Source organism: Aptenodytes patagonicus, chromosome 5 (assembly GCF_965638725.1).
Source record: "Aptenodytes patagonicus chromosome 5, bAptPat1.pri.cur, whole genome shotgun sequence".
Lineage (NCBI taxonomy): Eukaryota > Metazoa > Chordata > Aves > Sphenisciformes > Spheniscidae > Aptenodytes > Aptenodytes patagonicus.
This window is the reverse complement of record NC_134953.1, coordinates 19349011-19373448: the sequence shown is the minus strand read 5'-3', so window position 1 is coordinate 19373448 and position 24438 is coordinate 19349011. Positions and strand designations below refer to the sequence as shown.

Below are 24438 nucleotides of genomic sequence, written 5' to 3'. Positions count from 1 at the left end.
TGCAGGACAACTGGTGAACAAGCTTGAATGGATTGGTAGATTGTAAGTCAGTGATTTCTGGCTTGTTAACGGTGATTATATCCCTAGGTGAACCAGGTCTTATGGGAATGCCAGGAGCCCGAGGCCCTCCAGGACCCTCTGGAGATGCTGGACAGCCAGGTAAAAGCAGACAGAGACCAAAAATACTTTTTGCTCAGTCAGGAACACTGATGTCTTTGTCAACAATTTCCAGTCTTAACCTGAAGTTAAGGCTGGCGGAGGATCTCTGTACTGTAAGAGAGTGATGAAATGAAAACACACAGGGAATCTAGACCCTTTGTGATCTCAGGATTGCACACACTGCAAACAAGAACATCAGCTGCTATGAGCCAACGTTCAGTTTACATAACAGGTGCTAGGCCAATTTACACCACTTGTGGGCTGTGGGCTATAATTTGAAGTAAATGTAATCTTTTTCTCCCTGTCTATCCTTTCCCCACCTGAAATTTGTTTAGACATCTTAGAAGTTTTGCCTTTTTCTTCCAGGTCTCACAGGACCCCAAGGACCGCCAGGTAGGTTTTTCCACTGTGTTCCAATTTATCAATGACACACTTTGATATGGGCTCAAAAACCCCTTGTAATTTTCCCTCTCTGCTGCTCGGGGCTTCCAAAGTGATATCCCAAGGTTTCTGCATCTCCCTTGGCTTTTGAGACAGGTTTTGTGGTTGGTGTGTAATTTTTGAGGAATGCAGGGCCTTGGAGTGTTTGAAAACTTGCCTCTCCCCAAAACATAGTTTGCAACAAATAAAATGTTTCGGTTCCCTGTGCATCACTGAAAAGTCCTTCTAATCAGCAGCAGAAACAGAGGGGAGAGGATGTAGCAATAGAGGTGGAAACAGAGGATGTGATGACTGCAAGCAGAGGTGGTTTGGGGGGCAAGTCACCATCATCCAGGGAGCAGTGGGAGAAGGGAACACTACCAGGGACACTACCAGCTCAGTCTACAGTCCACAATGAATTCCTCCACATGCTGTCAGAGACCTGCTTATAAATGCTGAAAGCTGGGGTCTTGAGTAGGGAGTTCCTTCTATAAACCCACAAGTGAAACTCAGCTGGGGTACCTGGAAAAAATAGAACAAACAACGTTTGCACTAACCATTTTAAATTATTCATCTACCTCATATCAGGACTTCCAGGCAACCCAGGCCGACCAGGGGCTAAAGGTGAGTTTTGTTTCTTCCCCAGTATTCATTTTCTCTCTAAGCACTTCATTTTAGGGAGGATTATCTGCTCTGCTGACCAGTCCCTGAATCAACAGTGGCATCTAGTGGCTTTAGGAAGGGAAGGTTTGAGAAACAGACGGTAGCCAAAGCCCCCTTGAGCATACACGAAAGGCAGGGCATCTGCTGAGGCACTCAGCATGACAGTTCTCCACTGAGAAAACCTTAGCAAACCTGGTTCTGCCCTGAGCATATGAGTATGATGCTTGGTGACTGCAATGGAAGCTGCGTGCCTGCCTCAGATAAATCAAGGCCTATTGCCTTTTCTGGCAGATGTAGTGCTTGGAAAGCTGATCAGAGGATAGCTCTGGATTAACTAAGCTCTGTTGCTTCCCCCATGACCTTCTAGTGCTACGACTTCTCAGACAAGAGATCAAGGGCAAAGGGAACAGAACTCACATGTTTAATAAGACAGTGTCATTGAGCTAGTGACAAATCTTTCCCAGAAAATAAGTTCATCTTTTGTCTCTTTTCATAGGAGAACCTGGAGCTCCAGGAAAAGTCATAAGTGCTGGTATGTAGTGCTGTGAGAGTTCAAACACGTCTGCTTTTGGAGGATTCTCTCTGTTTTTTGTCATGCCTCCTAAATTCATCTTGACTGTGTGTCAGACCTGTACTGGGACTCACTGTGTTGGGAAAATACATATGCTATATGTATTTATAATTAATAATTATAGCTAATATATGCTATAGATGCATGAGTCCTTCAGGATAGATTTGTTACATGTTTGCTGGATGTGTGTATATATGTGTATGTGTGCAAGTGTATGCATTTGTGTTTCAGAGGGTTCGTCAACTATTGCTCTGCCAGGCCCACCAGGTCCCCCAGGCCCAGCTGGCCCCACTGGACCCCCAGGTGTTCCAGGTGAGGAAGCTGCTCCTCTGCTGTGGTTTTTGCAGGCAGCTTGCATTGCTGTGCATCCAGTTCTTAATTTAACATGTGATGTTTATTGTCTGTGCCAGGCTGCCCTGTCTGGGAGGCAAGATTGCTCAGGCAGTCCAGATATTCATGGTCCTCACCCTTCCCTGCAGAAAGACCAAGATCTCAGGCTGAGTTAGAGAGGCAGCAGCCTCAAGGGAGAAATGGGATATGATCATAGTGGGGCAGGACAGAAGGGAGGGCTGAGAAGATGAAGAAACACTGTTGTTGTCCTTTGATCTGATGAGTACAAAGTAGTGATAGGTCAAATCCAGTGAGTAGAATCAAGCTCTCTTGTCTCTCAGGAAAGCAGGCTTGTGTCTAATCCCTCTCCCAGCACTGTTACTGAAATCAGGAAGTGCATGTTTTCCAGTCTTAGCTTTGAACTCAAGACAGCAGAAATCCCACATGAGCATCTACAAATCTCTCTCTCTCTCTCTGGCTGTGCATGAGCTTGGTCTTCAGACTCCTCTGTCCCAGGTCAGACACAGCCCTCCAGCATGCTGATGTCAGGCAGCAGAGTTCCTGAGCCCTGGTTCTCATGGCACTTCTGTGCCTCTCCCAGCTGTATAGCTGGAGCTAATCCTGGAGCTGATTTGGTAGAGCTAGCCTCAATTTGCAGCAGGGAATGCGAGAAGAGGGTTAGACCTATTGCATTTCTATTGTGGTCAGTGACATTCTGGTTATTTCCCCAGTCTAAAAGGCACCAAGCACTTTAATTGCTACATGATGGAAAATAAGCCTCTTCTCCGGAGCTTCAAGTAATACATGGGACATTGATGAATTTATACCCCATAGCAATTCCATTTACTTCTGCAGACAAATACATTATTTGATAGTCTCAGTTCTTATAAAAGACCTATTGATTCTTTCCTCCTACTGTAAAATACAACCAGGAAAATTTAATGCAATCTGTTTTTTTTTTCTTTGAAACCAGGTCCTGTTGGACCAGCTGGTCTCCCTGGACAACAAGGTACCATTCTCCGTCAGCTTTGATTCTGCTTCTTAAGAGAACTGAATTCATTAGTTTTTCCTTTGTTTCTAATTCTTTCAGCCTTTGGCACAATCTCTCTCCATTTGTTTGCAGATTTCTTCCTTTCAGTTCATTTTGCTGCATTATTTGGCTTAATTAATCTTGTAAAGAATTTCTATTCTTTTTTTCTTTCCCAGGGGAAGAAAGGGGGTGGTAAGAGCCAGTGTGATGTGGATGCTGCAAATGTCTTTTTTTCTTATGTTATTTTTTTCCGGAGGCTGGTATTTCTAAAGCACTTCTCAAGTGCAGTTGCCTTTCTGTGGTAGGGGATATAGCCCAGCTGGATACCTCCTGCCATTTTGAAAGGTAGGAGAACAAACTAGAGCCAAATTGGGAATAATGTCTCTGTGAAACCACTGCCAATTGGACAGACATCTGTTTGGAAGGGCCTGAACAGAGCTCACTCCTAAGAACCTTTCTTATCTGGTTTTATATGATCCTGTTAGGGCAAATTGTGGAGTAATTTCCACATTTGAATACAGTGTCCCTCAGAGCCAGAGACTGAGTTCATGCTCCCAGTTCACATAAGCGAAGTCTGAAACTGTTTTCGAGGACCCACCAGGAGTGGGTACAAAATGTCACCCTCTCTCAGTTAAATAATTCACTTTCTCTTTTTTTTTTTCCCTGAAAAAGGTCCACGGGGTGAGAAGGGATCCCCAGGTGAAGCTGTGATAGAGACTATCAAAACGGAAGTCTCGTCATTAACATCTCAAAGTAAGTGGGCCTGCCTTTCCACTCCTTCGGTTGGAGAGGTGCCAGAGGCCTCAAGGCCTTCTCACAGCTAATAGGAGATGCCTCTACCTCTTTCCCCTCGACGTGACATAGGGCAAGTGTGTGTGTGTATGTTTGGTGGTGGGACAGCAATACCAGCTACTTCTTCTGCCCTCCTTCTCATCTGTGCATCCCAAAATGCTTTCAAAAGGAGGTAGATGGCACCAGGCCCATGTCACAGAGAGGAAAGCTAAGGAATGGTGACTGGTGAACAGTCCCCAACAGCAGAGATGGTCACAGAGCTGTGAGGTTTCAGCCTGGCCTTTTAGCCAGTATTCGCACAGGGCAGTTTCCTGTATAATATGAACACAAAGCCATCTGTAAGAGGAGAACCAGTTTGAAAAGGCACGTTAATCTAAGCAACAGAAATAAAAATCTCTCTGTGAATTAGAGGACAAATTCACAGGGCAGCAAATGCTATTTTAAGATGAAAATAAGTGGAGCAGAACGGAATGGTTTAGCAGCATCCCGAGAAAAGTGTCTGCTTGCTCTATGCAATACTAGATGTGTGGTGCACTTACAGTCAGTATTCCTAGGATCTGGGACCTCTGCAAGTGTGCAGGAGAGGCAAGGCAGAGGAGGGCATAAAATCATAAATGATCCTTGCCTGATCCCATCCCCCATTCAGGAGTCTTGGATCTCAGCATCACTGAACTTTGTGCCTCAGCTTGGAGGTGAGGATACATCTCCAATCAAGATAACACAGTGCAGCTACTTGTTAAATAATGGCTGCATAATGTTTCACTCCCAAAACTTGGCCCTTGTTAAAAGAATCTTTCCTCTCCTTGAAAGTTCTTTCCCTCATTCCTTAGCCTTTTAGTCCTTTGCTCTTTCCCTCAGCAACCATTACTCTCCAGAGAGATCTCCTCCCTGTTTCCAATATGCTGCCAGCCTGCTCAGCACTGTATTCTGCTTCATGTCCTAACCTGCGTGCTGGCAATCAAACACATCTCTCTTCTCCCCTCTCTGCCTCAACTTTGGCTTAGGTCACCCAGGTCCTGCCTTAGTCCACCTTTGACTGTAAGAGCTTCTAACAGCAATGTAATGACAGTGTTTCCATAGCAGTAGTAGCTCCATAGCAACAATTTTCCCTTTTTTGTGTGTGTTTCATTTGCACAGTGCTGGCAGATTTATCAGCGCGAGCAGGACCCCCAGGTCCCCCTGGACCACCAGGTACGTAATATGGCAGAGCTCAGTACATAAGCGGGGGGATGCTAACACACATGGCACATTTCTGGGCCATGCAGTTTGCTGAGTAAATATTCCATAATACCCCTGTTTCTTTCTCCATCAGGTGAATCTATTCAGGGACCCCCTGGACCTCGTGGCCCCCCAGGTAAGAGCTTGTTTCTCTGAAACAAACCTGGAAAGTGGGAGTTTTTTCCAGTGCCTCTGTCCTGTGCCTTGCGGTATCCCAGATGCAGTCTTGGACCCGGTGGAAGTTAGTAGGGCTGACTTTACTGGAAGCAGAATTTCACATAGTGGGTTCCTACTAACACAATTTCACTGCAACATAGCTTCACAGCAGCAAGACGCTGCCCAAGAGAGGAGATTTGCTTTGGCAGAGGTTTGCTAGCCAGAGTAGTAATTCATAAAAGCTGTACTTTTGGGGAAGACACTCAACGTTCTCAAGTCCCCAAAGGAAGTAGCTGCAATCAATCCCGTCTTTACTTCTTACTTGTCCAGCCTTAACTTCCAGCTGGGGACAGATGGAGCCGTTCTTATCATGAGGAACATATCCCCACTCCACTTCCTGTAGCTCAGATTTCCCTTTCATAGCCAGAAGAGGGGAGATGCAGGAGGACACGAGACAGGAGCATAACCCCATTCCTTGCTCTCTGCTCAGTAGCAAAGGGGAGCAGGTCAGGTGCGTAATGAAATGAACCTTCCCTCTCAATGTAGTGAAGGCCAGCTGGGATAGCCACTCTGTACCACAAAGAAAGGCATTTCTCTGTCCTGTGGTGTCTGCTGTGGTGGCAAATGATGATGAAAAGTAACTAACAGAGATAGATGTGTGTGAACACAATGGTACTAGCCTACACTTGGAAATATTTGAGCTATGGCCATGGCTGGAGATATAGCAGCTCTGACATGCATTTACTTACCTTGCTGAGGCTCATCCTTCCTAAAGCCTGTTTGTATCCCTTTTGCCTAGGAGAAGGATTGCCAGGACCTCCAGGCCCACCAGGGAGACCAGGATCTTCCATGTCCACCTCAGGTAGGTTCTTCCCACTCAATCCCTCACCTGTGCCCTGGGAATGTCCTGACTGTTGCGGTTCCAGAGAGTACATCCTTGGCTAGGACCAGGTGGAGTCAGAGAAAACTTCTGTCATGTTCTGTTGGATGTTCTGAAGAAACCCTTTTGTTTTAATTACAGAAACGTTCTTCACAGGCCCACCAGGTCCACCAGGCCCACCAGGCCCGAAGGGAGACCAAGGTGGGTATATCCTGCTGCCTCACCAAGATACTAGATGGATCTCAGCACCTTAGACTGAAAAGAAGGAAGGAAGGGCTTGGAAGCAGAAAGTGTCCTGCCTTTCTGTGTCAGTGAGAAAGCTAGCACAGTGGTCACTAAATAGGACTCCTGTCTGCTGGCATAAAACAAGTCAGTCTTTGTCAGAGAAATTTATTAGCCTCCAGTACTGGTGTCAAGACGATCGCTGTATTCAGATCCCAACTTTGCAAGCCCATTAGATTCAGGAGCATTCAGAGCTTCAGATTTGCCATTAAAGGGGAACAATCTTTTTGCAAAATGCAGTGTGGACTTGGCTAAGTCAGTGCAAGGAGGTGGCCCTGTGAAGTGTAGCTCAGCTCTCAGCTGGCAGGAAAAGATGGGACCTACTCCCTTTACCCATTTCTGCCCTGCAAATTGAAGGCCAAGATAATATTCTGCAGTGTGGGCTGGGATGTTGCAGATCAGAACAAAGCAAATGCTAACGCTGTTTCTCTGCTCCGCTGTTCACAGGCGAACGAGGTCCACGAGGATTCACGGGTAAGGAAGCTTCCAGGAGATATCAGTGGGGTGCAGTGTAGCTTGCCTGTGTATATGACTGCTCCTTCATTTCTGTGTCCCATGCAGGAGAACCGGGTGAGCCTGGCCTTTCAGCATTCTCCTCCCACGGTCAGTCTGTGCCCCCTTTCCTCCATTGAATTCATTGTCCCTAGGCTGAAACCAGGGGGCAAAATCCTGCTCTGTTGATTCTAGCTTAGTTTTAGTGGAGCCAGGATTTTGCCCACACACTTTATTCCTGTGAATCTCTGACTCTCCTTCTGCAATTGGCAGGTGACAGAGTCACCATGCAGGGACCTCCAGGAGTTCCAGGCCCGCCAGGTCCACCCGGACCCAAAGGTGAAGTTAAAAATCTTCTTTCTTTCTTTGCTTGTGGCCTCACACAGCCAAGAGTGGTTGAGAGTAAAAGATGGAGCAACCTGGTCCTTTGAGAACTACAGCTGTGCCTACCCCTGCCTTTTCAGGCAGAGCAGGACCTTGGCAATAGAATTGCTCTGAGCACAAGGCACCTGGACAGATCACAGAAGGCTCAGGAAAGCTGTTGTGGCCTCTTCCTTCTGCTCTTCCCCAACAAGCTACTAATTCAAGATAGTCATTACAAGGGCTGGGTAGTTGCTTCTCTGATCACATGTAGCTCAACTGTTTTACACGACCAAGTCTGCAATATGCAGTGACACCCATTACAATTGTCTGTCTCCCTCACTCCGGTTTCCAGGTGATGCAGGTGTCCCAGGCGCTCCTGGCATCCCAGGAGGATCTCGAGGTAAGAGGCCAGACCATCATTGTTCTGATATTATCAAGAAATGCTGACATCCTGGTGGAGACTTTGAAAAAGCTCCGTTGGGTTTTACAAGTGTGAGTGCTAACCTAACGCTGATGGGATTTGTGTTCAAAACCTCCTTTTTCACAGCCTGCCTTAAATCAGACAATTTAAGAATTGCAAGTTTTCTGTTTCCAACTTACTGGGAATCCTTTGAGCCAGAGTTTGTCCTCATGGGACATGAAAGAAGGGGATTCCAGGTTGGCTAACCATGTTCCACAAGGGATTAGGGAAGCTGCATTGAACCCTCTTGTGGAAACGCTTCTGATCAGAACAAAAGTGCCCTTTGTTCAGTTTTACTTACCCTCAGGTGGATTCATGTGAATTAAGCTGCTTTCATTCTGAATAAGAGCATGTCTGTATGCAGGAGATTAATGCAGTTTCACAAAAAATGCATATGATTAACTTAAGTGTCCCTCCATGTGAACAAGTCCTCTGCTTCTCCACATCGTGTCCTAGGAATACTACCTCAGGGTGCTGGGAAGAAGACAGACACCTTAAAGAGCATGAGGTGTCACTCGACACCATGGTGACAGGAGTCGCACAGGGCCCACCTGTATCTTGCAATGGAGACCAATGAGGAGGTTCTTGGGCTGGTGCTGCCCAGGCTGGCTGGGATTGGGAGCACCAGGGCAGTGAGGTTAGCCTAATGAGCTTGAGTGCTTTATGGAACTCTATCTATATTTCTGCACAGCATTGCACTCTGGTGCACAAACTGACCAGGTCTGTCAGTACGAAGCCAGGGACGTCTCTGGACTCAGCCCTGCAGAGCTGCGTAGGCTGAATTATAAGATGCCCAATTAATTGAATACATAATACTGCCTAATTGCCCATGCTCAGACTGTGTTCAGAGATGAAGGGGGAGCCCCTCCATAGTCCATTCCCAAAGCTCTTTCCAGACCTGTGGGAAGGACTCAATGCCAGCACACTTTAGCATCACTTGGTCTAATGCAACCAGACCAAAAAAAAAATCCTTCTCCTTACAATGCTTTCTGTAGGTGGATCCAGACAAATTCAGGGCCCCCCAGGACCTCCTGGGCCACCTGGTCCTCCTGGTCCAGGTGGAAGTTCATCTCAAGAGATTCAGCAGTATGTCACTGACTACCTGAAAAGTGAGTATAATGAGATTTTGCCTTGGGTCAGCAGATGCATGCCTGTCTCTCTTTTGCTCCCTGAGCCCCTTGTCACTCTCCCGTTAGAAGCAGCAGCCCTACTGCTCTGGCCTTATTTTTTAATACTATGAAGTGCTGTTGCCCACTGTGGCATCTGCAGAACTGTCCTTCTATCAGCCTGCTTTTTGCCAGGGGAAGAGGGTCTAGTAATTGTGCATATGGCCATTGTCTTCCCTCTACTGATGTGGGCATATCTTGGGCTTTCCACCTAGGTGACAATGTAAGGCATTATTTGACTGGTGCCCAAGGCCCACCAGGTCCTCCAGGCCCACCTGGAGTCATCACCACTGCGGATGGGACGAACTTGGATTATGCGGAGCTGGCTACCCGTGTTATGAGCTATATAACAAGTAAGCACCATGTTGGTAAGCTCTGTACTGAGTCACGCCCTCGGCTGAGCTTGTGCAACACCTAGGAGGTGAGAGCTGGAGGAGAAACAACAGTCTTTAAGTAGCAGCACCCCAACCCAGTTATTAATCTTCTGCAGTCTTGGCCCAGGACTCCACACAGCTGAGGTGGCCTCTGAGCTTTGTCCCATTTTGATGGTTAGATTAACTAACAGTTGCTGCTGTTTAAAAAGTCTCACATTAAAGATAGCTGTTAGACCCTGTAACGGCCCCAAGACCCAGAGGTGGCTGTATTTGGTATATGTGGTCTCAGGTATTCTGGGGCTGTCTTGTATGCTTGGGGCCCTCCTGAAGTAGATGAAATTCCCAAAGCTTTTGGAAGCAGCCTGGAATCTCAGTCAGAAGAGCACAGACCACACTGCTGTGGAGACAACCAGGCTGTGTGAGACAGCAACTGATTCATGGCTGGGGGCATGGGAAGCCCATTCCACCAGTTAAACTGGATTAATTCAGCTTTCCTTTGTTCCTGCCTGACCACTCTTCACCTTCTGTCTCCTCTTAACCCTGCTTGACATAAAACCTTTTCATTCCCACAGGCTCTTCAGATCGCTATCAGTCATTTGCCAGTTCGGTGTCAACTACATCCGTTTTGTATCAAGAACTTCTCGACATGCTGCAGAGTAAGTCACCCTGAAAGGAAACATGGGGGATGGGAGTAAAGCATCCCAGCAGCCTGGTGATCTGCCCTTCCCTTCCAGTCTTCTGCCTCCAACGGGAGTTACCAGCAGCTGCTTTGGAGGGCAAAGGCCTGCCATAGGTGCTGCTGAGTGACCTGCAATGTCTCCTTCCAAGTCCTTTGGAGACAGATTTATGTGTCTTGTACTGGAGAGTTTGCATGCTTTCCAGAAGCTATACTTCCTTACCTGTTTGCTTTTCATACCCACTGTTGTAACTCTGCAGTTTCCCACTCTCTTGCCTCCCTTTCCCTCCTGGGCTCTCTAGATGGCATCTGTCTATGTCCCTCCTTTTCAGGAACTCCCCACAATTTCCCCCAATCTCCCACTAAACTTGGGCTTCTACTTCCCAGCTCCTCCACTCTCTTAGGGTTCCCCATTCCTTCTTGCCCACTCCAAAGCCTTGCTATGTCTTTGTTCTTAAGGTGAGGAGGATACCCATCTCTCTATTCTTTTTGACACACACTGTTACTGTGGGCTGATAGATAAATCACCAGGATGTAATTTTGTTGTGCCTGAAGGTAACGGTGATGCTGGCCAACGCTGCGCTCCTCCTGTGTGATGCAGTGGGAAGTCAATCAGATTCCATGTTCCAAACAGACAAATGGCTGCTGAAATGCTACAGAGCTCAGCGTAGTCTTTTCTCTTTACCCAAGATGTTGTCCAGGGTGTCCTGAAGAAACAGAGCACAAGGAGGTCCCTTTGGCAATCCAAATTCTCATCCTTCTCAAACCCTGAGATGTAGGAGGTTCCCAGCCCTATCGCAAATGTTTGTGACACCATACACAGGGCAGATCACACACAGAAAAGGAGGCAAGGGAGGAAAGTAGCTTTGCATCCATAGGTTTTGATGGTCTCTGTAGTGATGGGGGCTCAGCTCACAGGCTGGGAGCCCCTCACTCCTGACATCTCTGCAGCAGCTGGACAGTCTTAAAAGATGCATTTTTTTTTCATTTCCAGGAGAAGAAATTCGTCAGTATCTAATTGGACCTCGGGGACCACCAGGACCTCCTGGACCAGGGGGAGATGGCATGTCTCTGTCACTGGATTATGATGAGCTGACTAGACGGTTTATCAGCTACTTGACAAGTAATGGTCTTTATTAGCGTGCATTTCCCTCTGTTCCTTTGGGAGCTGAACAGAAAGCTCATGCTGTCAGTGAAAACTCTTCCAGTTCGATTGTGTGAATCCTTATGTACGGAGACCTCCTCACAGGGACTGTGAGAGACTTGGAAGAGAGCAAAGATACCCTGTAGCTAAGATACTATCCACAGACTCTAGTAATGAGTTCTTGCTTTGCTGAAAACTAAGCTTAGGAACATCATTTCATCTTAGCCATCTTAGAAGTCCCATCAACACCTTCAAGTGCCTTTATAACCCTTTTCTCACTGTCTCTGTGGCCAGGCTATATCTTTCTGTGGAAGGGTTGATCTATGCCCACTTTGTGTCAAGGCAGCCCAGGCAACAAACTCTTAGAAGTTTAAAGTTAGTTGAAACAAATTCCACCTCTCTGCTTCATTTTCCCATCTGTAAAGGGGTGATATGGCATATAAGAACTGTCAGACAGAGAGGACTCTGGAGCATCCCCAACAACAGTGCTAAAATGCCTAGTCCTGATAGCTGCAACTATCTGCTTAAAAGCACAGCCTGGTCCATGCTCACTCTCTCCGAACTGCCCTTGGAGACCAGCTCTCACTAATGGGCTGCTCCAAAGATGGTGGGAATTTCCTCTTTGGTTCTGGAAGCAGGAAACTGTTGTTTAACAGCAGCACCCCAACAGCTCAAGCTGGACAACTGCATTTTATCAGCAAGGACATTCCATTAGAGCAAATTGTGAAGGTGCAAAGTTTTGCACCAGAGCTGCTTGCAGATAGGCAGACACAGGGAGAGCAGCACATGCATCAGCCGGTGGGTCACAGCTGAGCTGCATATCCTGGGGTGCCCGCCCTGTGTCAGGGGTTCATGAGGTGTGCAGAGCTTTTGCCAGGAATAGAGGCCTGATGCCTGCCAGTGCCCTTGTGTTGGGATTAATGGGGCAAGCTTTAACTCCAAGTCCAGAACAAGGCTTGAGCCCTGGTCCCAGCCCAATCTGCTGATGGGAACACTCCACCCTGCAGGAGTCCCTCCTGGATTGCCTGTGAACAAGCTCTGCAGCCTGTCTGCTCACACTGTAACAGCCTGTTTTGATAATGTGCTACTGTTGGATCTGTTTGATTTTGCAGGTTCTGGGATGAGCATTGGGCTCCCTGGACCACCTGGGCCTCCAGGGACACCTGGTGTATCTTACAGTGACCTGACAGCATACCTGCGAAGTAAGCAAACTTCTTTAGTTCCCTGCCATAGGTCCCTACACACCCCCAGAATCTTTTTTTACAGGCATAGTCACAGAATTTTCCCTTTGCCCATCACCACAGATAACCTTCTATGAGACTCTGATGGTCCCTCTGCCTTAGTTAGCAGTACTGCAGGTCTCCTGGGCTCTGCCAGGACCTGCGCAGACTGCGAGGGGCTGCAGACAGATCACCGCTCCTGTGGAGAGCAGCAGCAGCGAGGTGCTGCCTTGGGGATGGGGATGGAAGAGCCCTTTGTCTTCTCTAAACTCTGCAGCATAAAGGAATTTCTTATGCCACTTTTTAAAAGTATATTTAAAAATAGGGACTTCTACCCTCTTTGGGATCTCCTGACTTCCCAGTGTGACATCTACATGCAGGGAAGTGAGGTGCACCAGGAAGACTGCACCAGAAAGTGCTGGGGAGAAAAAAGTGCCTTATACTTGGCTGTAGCTGGCATTACCTGTATTGTCAGGGAAGGTTCATCAGGGTTGCGGTGGTTTGGGTGACTCCTTTTCTTCCCTTGTGTCTTACAGACTCTGAATTCAGTGGTCTTGTTGGGCCCCCTGGTCCTGCAGGGCCCCCAGGACCTCCAGGGATCCCCGGATCACCTGGCACTTCTCTGGAGGATGTCTCTGCTTACCTACAAAGTAAAGCACTTGTGTTTCTCACAGCTGGCAGGGAGATTCTCGGGGGGACTGAGGCTGAGATTTAGCTTACCAGGGGCTGTGACTGCCCACTGAGAACAAGGTCACTTTGAAAAAAAATCTCATCAACATCAGCTGGAAAAGGATGGAAGTTGGGGTTGGAGCCTTTAAACTTTCAAGATCCCCAAACATGTGTGACTTCTTTGTCCTCTCACTGTGAGAAAATAATTCTTCCTCTCTCTCAAGGTGTGGGATACTCCTCCCTCTCTGGAGTCCAGGGTCCACCTGGCCCTCCTGGCCCTCCAGGACCACCAGGCTTCTCAGGAACCGGCCTCCTGTCCTATGCTGACATCACCCACAGTGATGAGTTCAGGAGCGAGCTGATCCAGTACCTGAAGAGTAAGGGGATGCCATCCATCCTCCCTGCACACACCCCGAGCCATGCTCTGCCTTGTGTAGGCTGCTGGCTCTGCCACAGCTGAGGCAGTCCTGCAGGAGCCTTCCCTGAATTGGGGCTGCAGCAACACCTTATCTCTACAGCCAGGTCTACACAGGACTACACTGCACCCCATAGGCTTGTCTCCTCTCAGTCCGACTGCTAGGCAAAAGTCTGTGTTGTGAGCCAAAAGGGACAGGCGCTGGGCAGTTACAATTGGCCTGTACGGAACAGCGAGTCCTTAGTAAGGTCTCCTGCAGAGTTTTGCTGTGGGAAAAGCATTTTCTTTGACAAACACCTGCCTACAGAGCAATGGATGATGTAGGGGTTGGAGGGCAGCGCTGAGCCAGCTATGAAGCAGCGTTGGTCTGAGCTCTCATGCTGGCAAGTCATCCAGGGCAGCCTTTCAAAAACATGGGGATCCCCTCACTTTTGGGAGACTGGTCACAGAATGGTTGTTTTGGCAGAGGTGCTGAAATTGGCCTGAGAGGAGTGCACCCTTCTGCAAAATCATTGGGCATGTTTCCAAGATTGGGCACCCAAAATTGTGGGAGAGATGGGAAGAAGGAAGGCATGCCATCTGTAGAGGTCAAGGTTGACATACGTGCCTGCTGCCTGAGAAATGGCAGTGGATGAGGGTTACTGCGATGATTGGCAGGGCAGAATTTCACACTCCAGTCTTCATTCAGGTGGTAGCACAGGACCTCTGCCAAGCCTGGGGGGCCCAGGTACCCCAGTGTCCCTGAAGTCCCCCTCTTGTATTTTGCAGGTGATGAAGTTCGAAGCTACATCTCAGGGCCGCCTGGGCCCCCTGGGCCACGGGGACCACCAGGACCCAAAGGAGATAGTGGCTTGGTGGCTGGGTCTATGTCTTCATCATACCAAGGGTTACGGACTTCTGAGCAGTTGCATGGAGGATCCCTTGGTGCTGAGGGATCCCATGGGGGATCACTGGGCACAGGCAGCTCATATGGCAGCTCCATGAGCAGCATGTCATCTTACAGTGCCTCAATGGGCAGCGATGGCTCTTACGGTGCCTCCATGGGCAGTGATGGGTCTTTCGATGGGTTGCTGACAGAGGAGGAATCACACAGGAGATCAGCAGGTTCAAGCAGATCCTATAGCAACTCCTTCACTGGATCCCTGGATTACAATGAGCTGGCACTTCGCGTGTCAGAGAGCCTACAAAGTGAGTGGAACACCTGCTTGTCCTGACCCTCCCTGTCCCAGCCCACAACTACTAACCCCCTGTGCCTGGTGTCATGCTGTTCACTTCCCTCACCCTTCGTGCTGCCTACAGCTCTCCCTTACATCTGCCTGCCTCAGCATCCAGCCGCAGTTTTCCCAGAGCTCTTCCAAATGACATCTTTAATTCCTCAGGCCAAGGTATTCTCCAGGACCTGATGTCTTACACTGCACAGGGACTCCCAGGTCCCCCAGGCCCTCCTGGTCCCCCTGGCATCAGCAGGGTCTTTGCAGCCTATGGCAACGTCACCGAGGATCTCATGGACTTCTTTAGAAGTAAGTGACGTATTGATTTGGTGTTTCTGGCTCATGCATATGAGATCTCTCCAACCTCTCATAGACCTAGTGATCTTTTCACTTTTGCGTGCTGCAAAAATACAGCCAACACAGCTGGAGGCAGATAGTCTTTCCATCCCCTTCCTTCCTTGCTGGGGAGGTGCAGCCTCATCATTAGGAAGGACATCAGGTTTTCCCACTACTTGTAGGAAACTCGTCCCAAACCCTGAAGGCCACTGTGCTTGCAACCCCTGTGGCCCATTTTAACATGGCTGGGCTGGATGTAGAGCAACTTGAGACAGCTGCTCACTCTGTTCTCAAATTCCCCTCCCTGAGCTTGGGCCAGCTCCAACCCTGGTGATGGTCAGGACACCCAGAGAGGGTGGCAGAGCAGTGCTGGTGAAATGAGATCACAGCCTGCCCCTGGGACTTTGTTGGGACCAAAACCATTTTTGAAAAACTTGCTCTCAGTCAGTCTAATCCCATCTAACCTAGAGAAATGTCCTTCCAGTGTGACTCACTGCTTCTCTAAGTCAACACAGAGCCCTTTGCAAGTGGTTTGTTCCCCTCATTCATCCTCTCCTTCATTTCTCTCTCCAGCATATGGTACCATCCAGGGGCCACCCGGTGAAAAGGGGGAGAGGGGTTATCCTGGACCCAAAGGTAAGGCTCACCATCCTTTCCCTCTCAAACCCTGTAACGCCCAGGAAGCAGCACTGTGTCCACAGAGGTAGTCAGCACTGGGCTGCTCAAGGTCACAGCCTCCCCACAGTGGCGGTAGCACCTTCAGGATCTCAGCCCAAGCATCATCCTAACTTGGTCTTCCTTACCCTGGCCTGTCCCTGTTCGTGGGCCAGTCATGCTCAAGGGTAAACTTGGTCTTCTCATTCCTTCAGGTGACCCTGGACCGATGGGCCCACCAGGACGCCACGGGCACAGGGGACCAAAAGGAGAGAAAGGAGAGAAAGGTATGAACATCTGCCATGCCCAGAAGAGCAGGGTTTGCCTGTTGGGGAGTGGAGGATTCCCCAGGCACCAGCCCATCTCTGGGCCACATGGCCCCATTTTTTCTTTTTGTTTTGGGTCTTTTGTCCTTTCCCCCCCCCATATGAACTTTTCAGATAACCCTCCTTTTGACTTTCTTGTCCCCAGGTGAACAAGTGTATGTTGGCAGAAGAAAAAGAAGAAGTGTTGGGGTTTAAGGAAAGAGCCAGCTCAGTTCTGCACTGGGCAGCATTCCCAGCAGCCTGTAGAGGATTAGCCTGAATCTTCACTGCCTTAATGCTAAAACGTCCTTGCCGATCAGCTAACCACTTAGACTTGATAGTTCAGTGTCGCTGCTGAGATTTGAATGGCTCTTTTACATATCCAGCATGGCCCTAACGTGGGTATTTGCTCCTGTTGCTGATGTTTGGCTTAGCGCCCCTGAGTTCCCAGGCTTTTATGTCTTCAGGCTGACAAGGGCTTCCTGTCTCGCCCAGTCCAGGATTCTTGTATTACTCCCAGCTGTGTAAAAACCGGTTTTTTTAACAACTAGCCAACTATCCAGCAAAAAGAAAAAAAGAAGCCAATCCCTCCCCCACCAAATGCATGATTTTTCAGAGATCAGATTCAGCCCACAGGACAAAAGGCCCTGTAAAAAACCCTGGGACTAAGCTTGCTCACCGCACCAGGATTTCCTCTCTGCAAGCTCTGCAGTGCCGATCCTAAGCAGGAGGACCTGGTGAGGCAGGTGCTGGTGGTACTGAGTGGGGCTGTGGCTCGGGGGTCTCTGGGAAGGGGCACGCAGCACTGAGGTATACCAAACAGTGACCCGCATGAGACACTGAGCCCAGCCCTGCCGATGCCCGGCTGCTGCAGCATAGCAGGTGATACAGGGAGAAACAGCCGGGCCCTGCCTTTCCCACCCAGCTGCGTGGCGGTGCTGATGTCTGCCCCATAGTCCCCACTGTAGAGCTTTCAGACCCCTGGGGTCAGCACCCACTAGCAGCCCGGCCCGTGACTTGCTTTGGAAAGCGACGCCCTCCCAGCTTGGCAGTTTTGTGATGCTCTAGCGCTCCGTGTGCATTACCCCCAGCTCCTTGGACAAACTCTTACTGGAGGGGCTCGGACAGCAATGGGGTACAGCGCATGCAAGTACTTTGCAGGGAGCCTGGGTCGGCACGTGCTTTGCAATGCCTGTTTATAGCAGCACAGCGAGACATGACATGCACAGGGACCGAACTGAAGCACTTTTAAACATAATTTGTTGATCTTTTAAAAAATATTTTTGTATTTTTTTCTGGTTTTTAAACATTGGGGAGAAATAATTTTTTGACGTAAACAGCCCAATTAAAGTGTGTTTTTCACCCCAAGCTTGCCTGATCAGTGTTACATTGGGCAGTCGGTACCAGCTTCACTGTGACCACGGGCAGACACACCTTGCAGTTTTGGTGGCTGATGGTGGCTGCTCTGTTTCTCATCACTGGTACGTGACCCAAGCAGACACCGAGCTGCTTCTCAGGTGTTGGCAGTTTCCAGACGCATTGGCCGGAGCCTCTGCACGTTCTCCCAGGGTGCCACAGCCATCATTGTCTTCCTCGCAGTGAGGCAATACGCATAGAACTTAAGTATTTCAGCGCTGGGGGCAGGGGGAAGCCTAGTGGCTGGGTGATGGCTGAGCTGCAAGGTACCGCCTGGCAGAGGCCGGCGTTTCAGTGCAGGCATGCAGCCAGGGCAGCTGGCAGCCCCTCGCACAGTGTCTGGTCACCACGTGTGTGACACCACATCAGCTTTATGGTGTTCCTGGGGACACGCACACACACGTACACATGCACACACACACTGAAGTGCTACTTTAGTTCCAGGTATTGGCCAAAGCAGGTCAGTGGCTCATTTTTATAGCAAAAAAACTTGCTTGAATTGCTTGTTTTCAGTCCAGGTTTAAACACCCATCATCTATTTTTATTTCCAGTGTTAGCGATGTCAAGTTTTGATGTGCCTCCCACATTATTGCTTCAGAGAGTTTAGAGCAAAAGCCTGTGTGAACCAGGTCAGCTTTCAGAGCACAGCACCTTGCAGTGTTTGCCAATAAAGCCTGCATCCTTCTGGGGGATTCATACTCCCCCACCTGGCTCTGCTGAAATGAGACATTGCCTTTTAATTCTCTCTTTTAAAAACAACAACGATAAAAGCATTTGTCATCATGTGTAAGCGCAGCAGCTGTGTTTCCATGTCTGAAGCCATCCCTGAACTACTCGGGACCACCGTAACATGCTTGCAGGTTGTGTCATGGGGCAGGGTTTGGCAGCTGAGAGCGGTCTGAGGCACTGCAGCCCTACAACCACTCATTTGCTTCGTAATCCAGCCCGCAGCACTCGGATCATTGCTCAGGGGGCTCCGCTGCCAAACAGCGCCGCCTCGTTCCTTCGCCTAGACCTGAGTGGGAAGGGTGGCTGTCATGAGGTCCTCCCTACCCATGGACTGGGGGGCAGAAACTGGAGCTCCTACAACCCCAAGTTGAATTCCCACCAACAGGGCAGGGCAGTCACTGAAAACAGCATCCTTTCAGGTTTGTGCTAAATCTGCATTCCCGCCCCCGGCTATTCCAGTCAGGGAGCCACACGTTACACAATGTTAAGTACTTTTTACACTCAATTATTTTAAAAATTCTAAATTGTCCCAATCACTCACAGATTACTTGTATTTCACGCGAGTTTTCCATGAACAAAACAGAGGCTATCTCAGCAAACTGTGATTTTATTGTATTTACAGCAGAATTATTACAGTATTCTACAGAAAGCCATGAAATCAAATTACTTCTAAAAACAAGACACAAAAAACCCCTGTTGTATGGCTGCTACTGCAAGTTCACTTCTATGAGCTGTACATACAGAGACCCTCAGCCAATTATTCATCTATCTCATGATTTTTGGTTGCTTTCTGTAAGGCAAAAATAACTTGGTTTGCAGCTAACACAAAACATTCAACAAACTGCTGGGACAATGCAAGGTTGGAGATGCCTCAGATTTGTACGCTTTATCACAGAAGACCACCCTGCTTGGCTTTCTTACAGAAAACAGGGGTATGACAGTTCAACGTTACAGATTTCACTCAATGTCCCTTGCTAGTTTCTGTTCTTTCCACCATTTTAGGATTGATTATCCGTAAGAAAGAGGTTTTACCACCTAGCTTGGTAATTGTGGAAGAGATTTTGGAAAATTAGAGCATCTTTGGGCTCAGCGACTCCCTTCTGCTTTCAGCACAGTGGAAGCACACGAGCCTTCCTTACTCATGAGCTGTTTTGAGCATGTTCTTATCTAAGAGGTTGTCTTCTTTCTCTGGCACCACTGACTGCCCTGAGGCCAGAAGCGCAGAAGTAGCTTTGGAAATGAAGTATGAGGATTGAGGCAAGAGGAAGGGGATGGAGAACAACTAAAAGCTCTGCAAGCAATGTAGAGAAACACTGTGAAGTTTCTTTTGTCTTCTTCCCTTTATCTGTTCTCATCTTTTGTAAGACTGAGAAACATGACAGGGCATCCTGGCCTCAGCTTGCCTGTCGATGAGGAAGGTTAATTCCCTCTGACCTCATTTTGTATCTGCTGTGAAGCTGACAGTACAAGTCAGGGAATGGGAAACGTGCGTAGACACATCAACGCAAGGAAGTTTCTGAGATCCAGAAGTAGATTTTGAAGTAAAATGACGGGATTGTAAATGCCAATGTAAAAAGCAGAAAGTTATCTACATAGTGACCATCCTCAATACTGCTCCCTGCCCTCTCCTCTAATGACCATACAGTCACTGTCCTCAAGAACTTGCCCCACTCCCCCATGGCAGATTAACCAAAAAGCAGTAGTTCAGTGGAAGCAACTAGCACTGAGCTTAATTGCACATTTAAGTCTGTTCCCTGGTTTTCAGCAAAGATGAGCATTTCGGAGGTCCTAGGAGCTGCAGCTACACAGCAGCTCTGAAAATCAGGCTACCTAAAAGTGGATTTACATGCCTGAATTTATTTAAATCTTTCACGTACCATGTCTCGCAAGACAGATACTGCTTCAGGTGGAGAATCAACTTAAACTTCCTATGTGATATTGCTGTCAGAAAAGACAGTGCGGTGTGATGAAAGTAATTACATGACTGCTTTGCTTGGCTCTGTCTTAGTTAAGGTGCTAAGTTTCCTATTTATTAAGAAAAAATAAATCAGTAGCATGTAGTTATAAAAGTCCTCTAGGACAGAAGAGTAATTTTTTAAACCATGTGATTCATTAGATATTGAATACCCATGAATGTAATTTTAAAAGGGTATTAGCTTAAAACATTGTCTGAAAAAAAGGATGCAGCTCAGAATGAATATCAGGATTTTAAAAGTGAAGTGAAAAATCAGTTTGAGTGAATGCCACTGGTCAGGACAGTGCGGTACTGTCACCTCTGAATTGGAATTCAGGTGTCAATTCAGCTAACACCTTCTAAAGAAAAACCTTTAATAAACGAGCATCTATCTAATCAATCATAACAACCTCAATATCGTATGTTTCCATGCCTACATGCTTCTCATGTATTTAGCAGAGGGCTTGGAAAAAGAAACAAATTTGTTTTATGAGAATCAGAAAGGAAGCAACATGCTGGAGTATTTCCCCTTCAACCAAGTAAACAGCAAAGTTCCCCTGGGACTTCAGGAGGCCAAGGGCTAGACACAGCCCGCTTCCTCCACGGCTGGTAAACCCTCCTCAGACAGCCCCGTTTGGGTGAGACGCAGAATTTATTCAAGATACAGAATCTCATTATAAGAACAGGGGCAGCAAGACCACCTCAGGTTCGGTTAGCCAAAGATCTCCCCAGGCTACCGGCAGTGTTGCATTAGCAGAGGACTACAAGATCCTGCAAAGGACTGCAAGATCCTGCAAACAGCTGAATTCTAGTAACCGTTAGGATGCGAGCGGAGCCACCGGCTCCCGTACTTACAAGGCCCTATCCCAAGAAAGCTGACTGGGCAGGTGCTGAAATCTGCTTTCAGAGCTCAGGAAGAACGGGTTGTGAGGACTGAATCTGTCAGAGGCCGTGGGCCTGCAGGCAGGGGCTTTTGTGAGAACCGGTTGCCAATACGAGAGGACAACCAGTATATCGCACTGCAATTCATGCATTTTATTGCCTTTGTTCATTTTCCTGTGGACAATATTTATGATGCAGTAAAACACAAAGGTGAGCAAATACTGACTTGTGGTCGTCTTTTGAAGGGCGTGTGGGGAAAATGAGATCTGCCAAACACTCAGTAAGAAAGTACGTTGTTTTGGCTGAAATACACCTAACTACCTTGGAGATGGAGCTTCTAACTTTTATCACTGGGATGCGACATGTGACAGTAGAGAGACTGGATTTTGTATCTCAGGAGATCTCTTCCAGGCTTACATGAGACTAAATTCATTTGAATTGAATTTTCTGACATTGACATAACGTTGTACACCTCTTTCATGTTCTGCAATACTTAAAACCAATTTTATCAGTCTAAATGTGTTAGTACCCATGCTAGTTCCTGTTATCCCCCAGAAAAACATATTTTCACGCTTGGTATCAATTCTCAGCGCAGTTCACAAGGCTGCAACTGCTTAACAGCGCTCCGCACCTGGAGACCTGACCAAACACCCGCTAAGGCTTCCATCGCTACGTTCGATCCCTCCCTCCATCACAGAACTCTGTTACTGATTTGTACAATCTACGACGAGATCAGGTTGCAGGGGCTTGTGTGAAAAGGATCTTCAAATAAAAGATTTAAAAGATTCAGACAGAGATAAACAGTACAACAACATATATTAGCAAGTTATCACTGAAACTGCCAAAAACGTGAGGAGAAGATTAACACTTCCCTCCGAGGATTTAATGTGGATGAAGGTAGAGATAATCCAGAAGGGGAAATCTGCCTGCCCTGTCTACTCCCCGAGTAAAGCACTGAGCCTACTTCATACGAAATTGCAAACAAATTCTGTTAAATACAGAGAAGATTATTTAATGTTAGGTTAGTGACAGCCAATTTACGATGGAGGAGCTTAAAAAGGCCTTCAAAGACATTTTTCACCCTACTAAATAAACAATTTAAAGAACTTCGCATTTAGCGACAGGTAACATCCTAGAGATATGGTATGTGAATTTACAACAGTACACAATACACATTTATATAATAAAATGCCAGAAATTAAGGCTAGCTATTAAAGTAATTATGCTATCAAAAAGTTACAAAATTTAAATTAAAACATGCATTTTCCCAATTTTTTTTACTGTGCTGTAAATTTTAAGTGTCTTCATTGAGAAGGTTCAATGTCCAAGGATTTCAGCATCCAAGATTTCAACCACATCCGACTAAAGTCCTATGTTAATTTATGAGTTCATTCACATGCATCAACACTGTTCCCGTGAAATGAACATCATGTAATGTTCACCAGTCACACATTTAACGCAAGCTAGCAAAACAAAACGTTTACAGTTGATACCCAAAGAGACTAGAAAGCCAGGCCTCAAACGACAGAAAGCAAATACTATTTTACAGATTGAACTCCAGCATACCGAAGTACAGCTTATAATACCGTCTTGATACGACTCAAACTCTAACCACCAAAAAGAGTGCAGTAAAAGTGAGCTAATACAGTTGTATTTCCCTACCAGCTATATGAGAAACATTTCAGATTTCTTCCACTGCAGATCAGTCAGGTAAATAACTTATCGTACATCTATGAACTTGAAAAATAAAAACTGCCTATGTTAGTACGTGGCAACACAAAAGCAAAAACCCAGCTTCATAAAGTAGTTTGTCTATATATTTAACTTAAATCTTTCTATAAAATAAAATGGCTAAAATAAAAAAAAATCAAATCTAACACTTCTACTCAAATCAGACTTTAGCCACGGTTATTTATAAATACGACCATCCGCCTCCACTCTTCTGATGGAGTTTAAATGAACAGGCTTTGGTAAGAACAGAAAAATGGCTCTACCCATTCCAGGTACAGTTAGAGAAACCACGTGCACTTTGCACACCGCTTTCTAAAAAAATACATTCTACAGTTTTTCAGTTTGTAGAACTAACCACCTGTAATAGCTAAGGAAAATAACAAACTGTGCATTTTAAAGTTAGCATTTCTTTCACCTTTACATATTTTAGTGCAAAATATTTTAGGGTGAGGGTTTACAACAAAAATGGCAGTAGCAGCAAGAAATCTTCTGTTTTGTACAGTAACAACAATGCTAAGGAGTTTTGTTTTTTTAAATGACAAAACACTATCCCGTTGCCAGGATTAGCGTATCTAAGTGTTTCAGGCACTGTATTAATTAAACTAGCACCCCATTTCATTACGGAACTAATGGACAAAGTATGTCATGGAGATCAGCTCAGTTTAATTTATGCCAGAGGTTTCTTTTTAAAGAAGTTGCAAAGGCTTTTGCTTTTACCAATCGTGTTTAAACATAAGGGTTTATTTTCCTGATTATTGGCGTGTTCCGAGTAATTAGTTTCAGTCCTTGCTATGAAGACACTGCTCAACATTGTAACATTTTAAACCTCTCACGGCAGTTTCAGTTGCGGAATTCTCTTGTGGAGAAATCAGACACTTAAAAACACAGAAGCAGAACTAATATTACACCGTTTAAATGTTCACATGAGAAACCATTTTTTTGTGATCAGAAAGAGTACAATTAATATTTTAGGCTTAAAGTCAAAACCATAGATAACATACTTGTTGAGACTGAGATAAAAAACCCCACTTATTCTTGAAACATCCGAAGGACACAACATTACCATTATACACCAACACCTTTTTTCTTTTCTTCCATCCGAGAAGTAAAGAAACTGATCATGACACTGATTGTCTCCACCGAAAACAAAAAGCGCTAGGTCCTTTCATGTACACCGCAGATTAAGTCAGGTTAGACGATGAGGATGGAGAATTCCAAGTATGAAAAAACCTACAGCAGTTCCCAGAGTTACGACCCAGTGGAGTGAAGGCTGGGGATTGGATAGAATTTGGAAATCCGGCTTTGTGTTGAAGGGTTAAGGCATTCGGATTCTCCAGTCATTTTAAAGAAAACTTCCTGCTCCTGCAGTTTTCTGGCAAATTCTTCTTCCAGCGTCTAAAACCAAAATCAGATTGTCATAGGATTACAAGGCAAAGCACAGGAAACCTGTTATACTGGTGACATACTGCCTGATATGACATCGTAACTTCACACACCATCACAGAAAAAAAACCAAACCACCTAGTAATTATGAAATTGCAAGACAACCAAGACACAGCAAGCTAAGAACATCATCTGCCTGTAGGATACTCGCTGAACTGCGTGAAAATCTGGTACTTTCCATTTTAAAATGAAATACAAAAACCAAAACCAACCTCCGCCACCCTCTATGGGTTATTTAGCACTCAATTTTTGTAGTAACCTACTGGCTTCTGAAATAGATTCCTAAAACCAGATTTA

At 46.7% G+C, this 24438-nt stretch overlaps 2 protein-coding genes across 4 annotated transcripts in view; one reads left to right on the top strand and one right to left on the bottom strand.

Moving 5' to 3' along the window:
* Nucleotides 1-18129, top strand: part of COL17A1 (collagen type XVII alpha 1 chain) — a 43786-nt gene extending 25657 nt beyond the window's left edge. Inside the window, exons 31-57 of the mRNA XM_076338955.1 lie at nucleotides 88-159; nucleotides 526-552; nucleotides 1168-1203; nucleotides 1739-1774; nucleotides 2045-2125; nucleotides 3117-3152; nucleotides 3846-3926; nucleotides 5103-5156; nucleotides 5278-5319; nucleotides 6139-6201; nucleotides 6361-6420; nucleotides 6949-6975; nucleotides 7063-7104; nucleotides 7267-7332; nucleotides 7709-7756; nucleotides 8812-8925; nucleotides 9198-9335; nucleotides 9929-10012; nucleotides 11027-11155; nucleotides 12289-12378; nucleotides 12933-13046; nucleotides 13290-13442; nucleotides 14249-14668; nucleotides 14860-15000; nucleotides 15601-15663; nucleotides 15897-15968; nucleotides 16153-18129. Of these exons, the coding sequence (XP_076195070.1) occupies nucleotides 88-159; nucleotides 526-552; nucleotides 1168-1203; nucleotides 1739-1774; nucleotides 2045-2125; nucleotides 3117-3152; nucleotides 3846-3926; nucleotides 5103-5156; nucleotides 5278-5319; nucleotides 6139-6201; nucleotides 6361-6420; nucleotides 6949-6975; nucleotides 7063-7104; nucleotides 7267-7332; nucleotides 7709-7756; nucleotides 8812-8925; nucleotides 9198-9335; nucleotides 9929-10012; nucleotides 11027-11155; nucleotides 12289-12378; nucleotides 12933-13046; nucleotides 13290-13442; nucleotides 14249-14668; nucleotides 14860-15000; nucleotides 15601-15663; nucleotides 15897-15968; nucleotides 16153-16202 (2339 nt within the window). The 3' untranslated portion in view covers nucleotides 16203-18129. The remainder of the gene's footprint in view (nucleotides 1-87; nucleotides 160-525; nucleotides 553-1167; nucleotides 1204-1738; nucleotides 1775-2044; nucleotides 2126-3116; nucleotides 3153-3845; nucleotides 3927-5102; nucleotides 5157-5277; nucleotides 5320-6138; nucleotides 6202-6360; nucleotides 6421-6948; nucleotides 6976-7062; nucleotides 7105-7266; nucleotides 7333-7708; nucleotides 7757-8811; nucleotides 8926-9197; nucleotides 9336-9928; nucleotides 10013-11026; nucleotides 11156-12288; nucleotides 12379-12932; nucleotides 13047-13289; nucleotides 13443-14248; nucleotides 14669-14859; nucleotides 15001-15600; nucleotides 15664-15896; nucleotides 15969-16152) is intronic.
* Nucleotides 18130-18722: 593 nt separating this feature from the next.
* SLK (STE20 like kinase) overlaps nucleotides 18723-24438 on the bottom strand; it is a 52413-nt gene continuing 46697 nt past the window's right edge. For all 3 annotated transcript variants that reach the window (XM_076338956.1, XM_076338958.1, XM_076338957.1), the window contains one exon: nucleotides 18723-24093. In XM_076338956.1, the coding sequence (XP_076195071.1) occupies nucleotides 23947-24093 (147 nt within the window). In that variant the 3' untranslated portion in view covers nucleotides 18723-23946. The remainder of the gene's footprint in view (nucleotides 24094-24438) is intronic.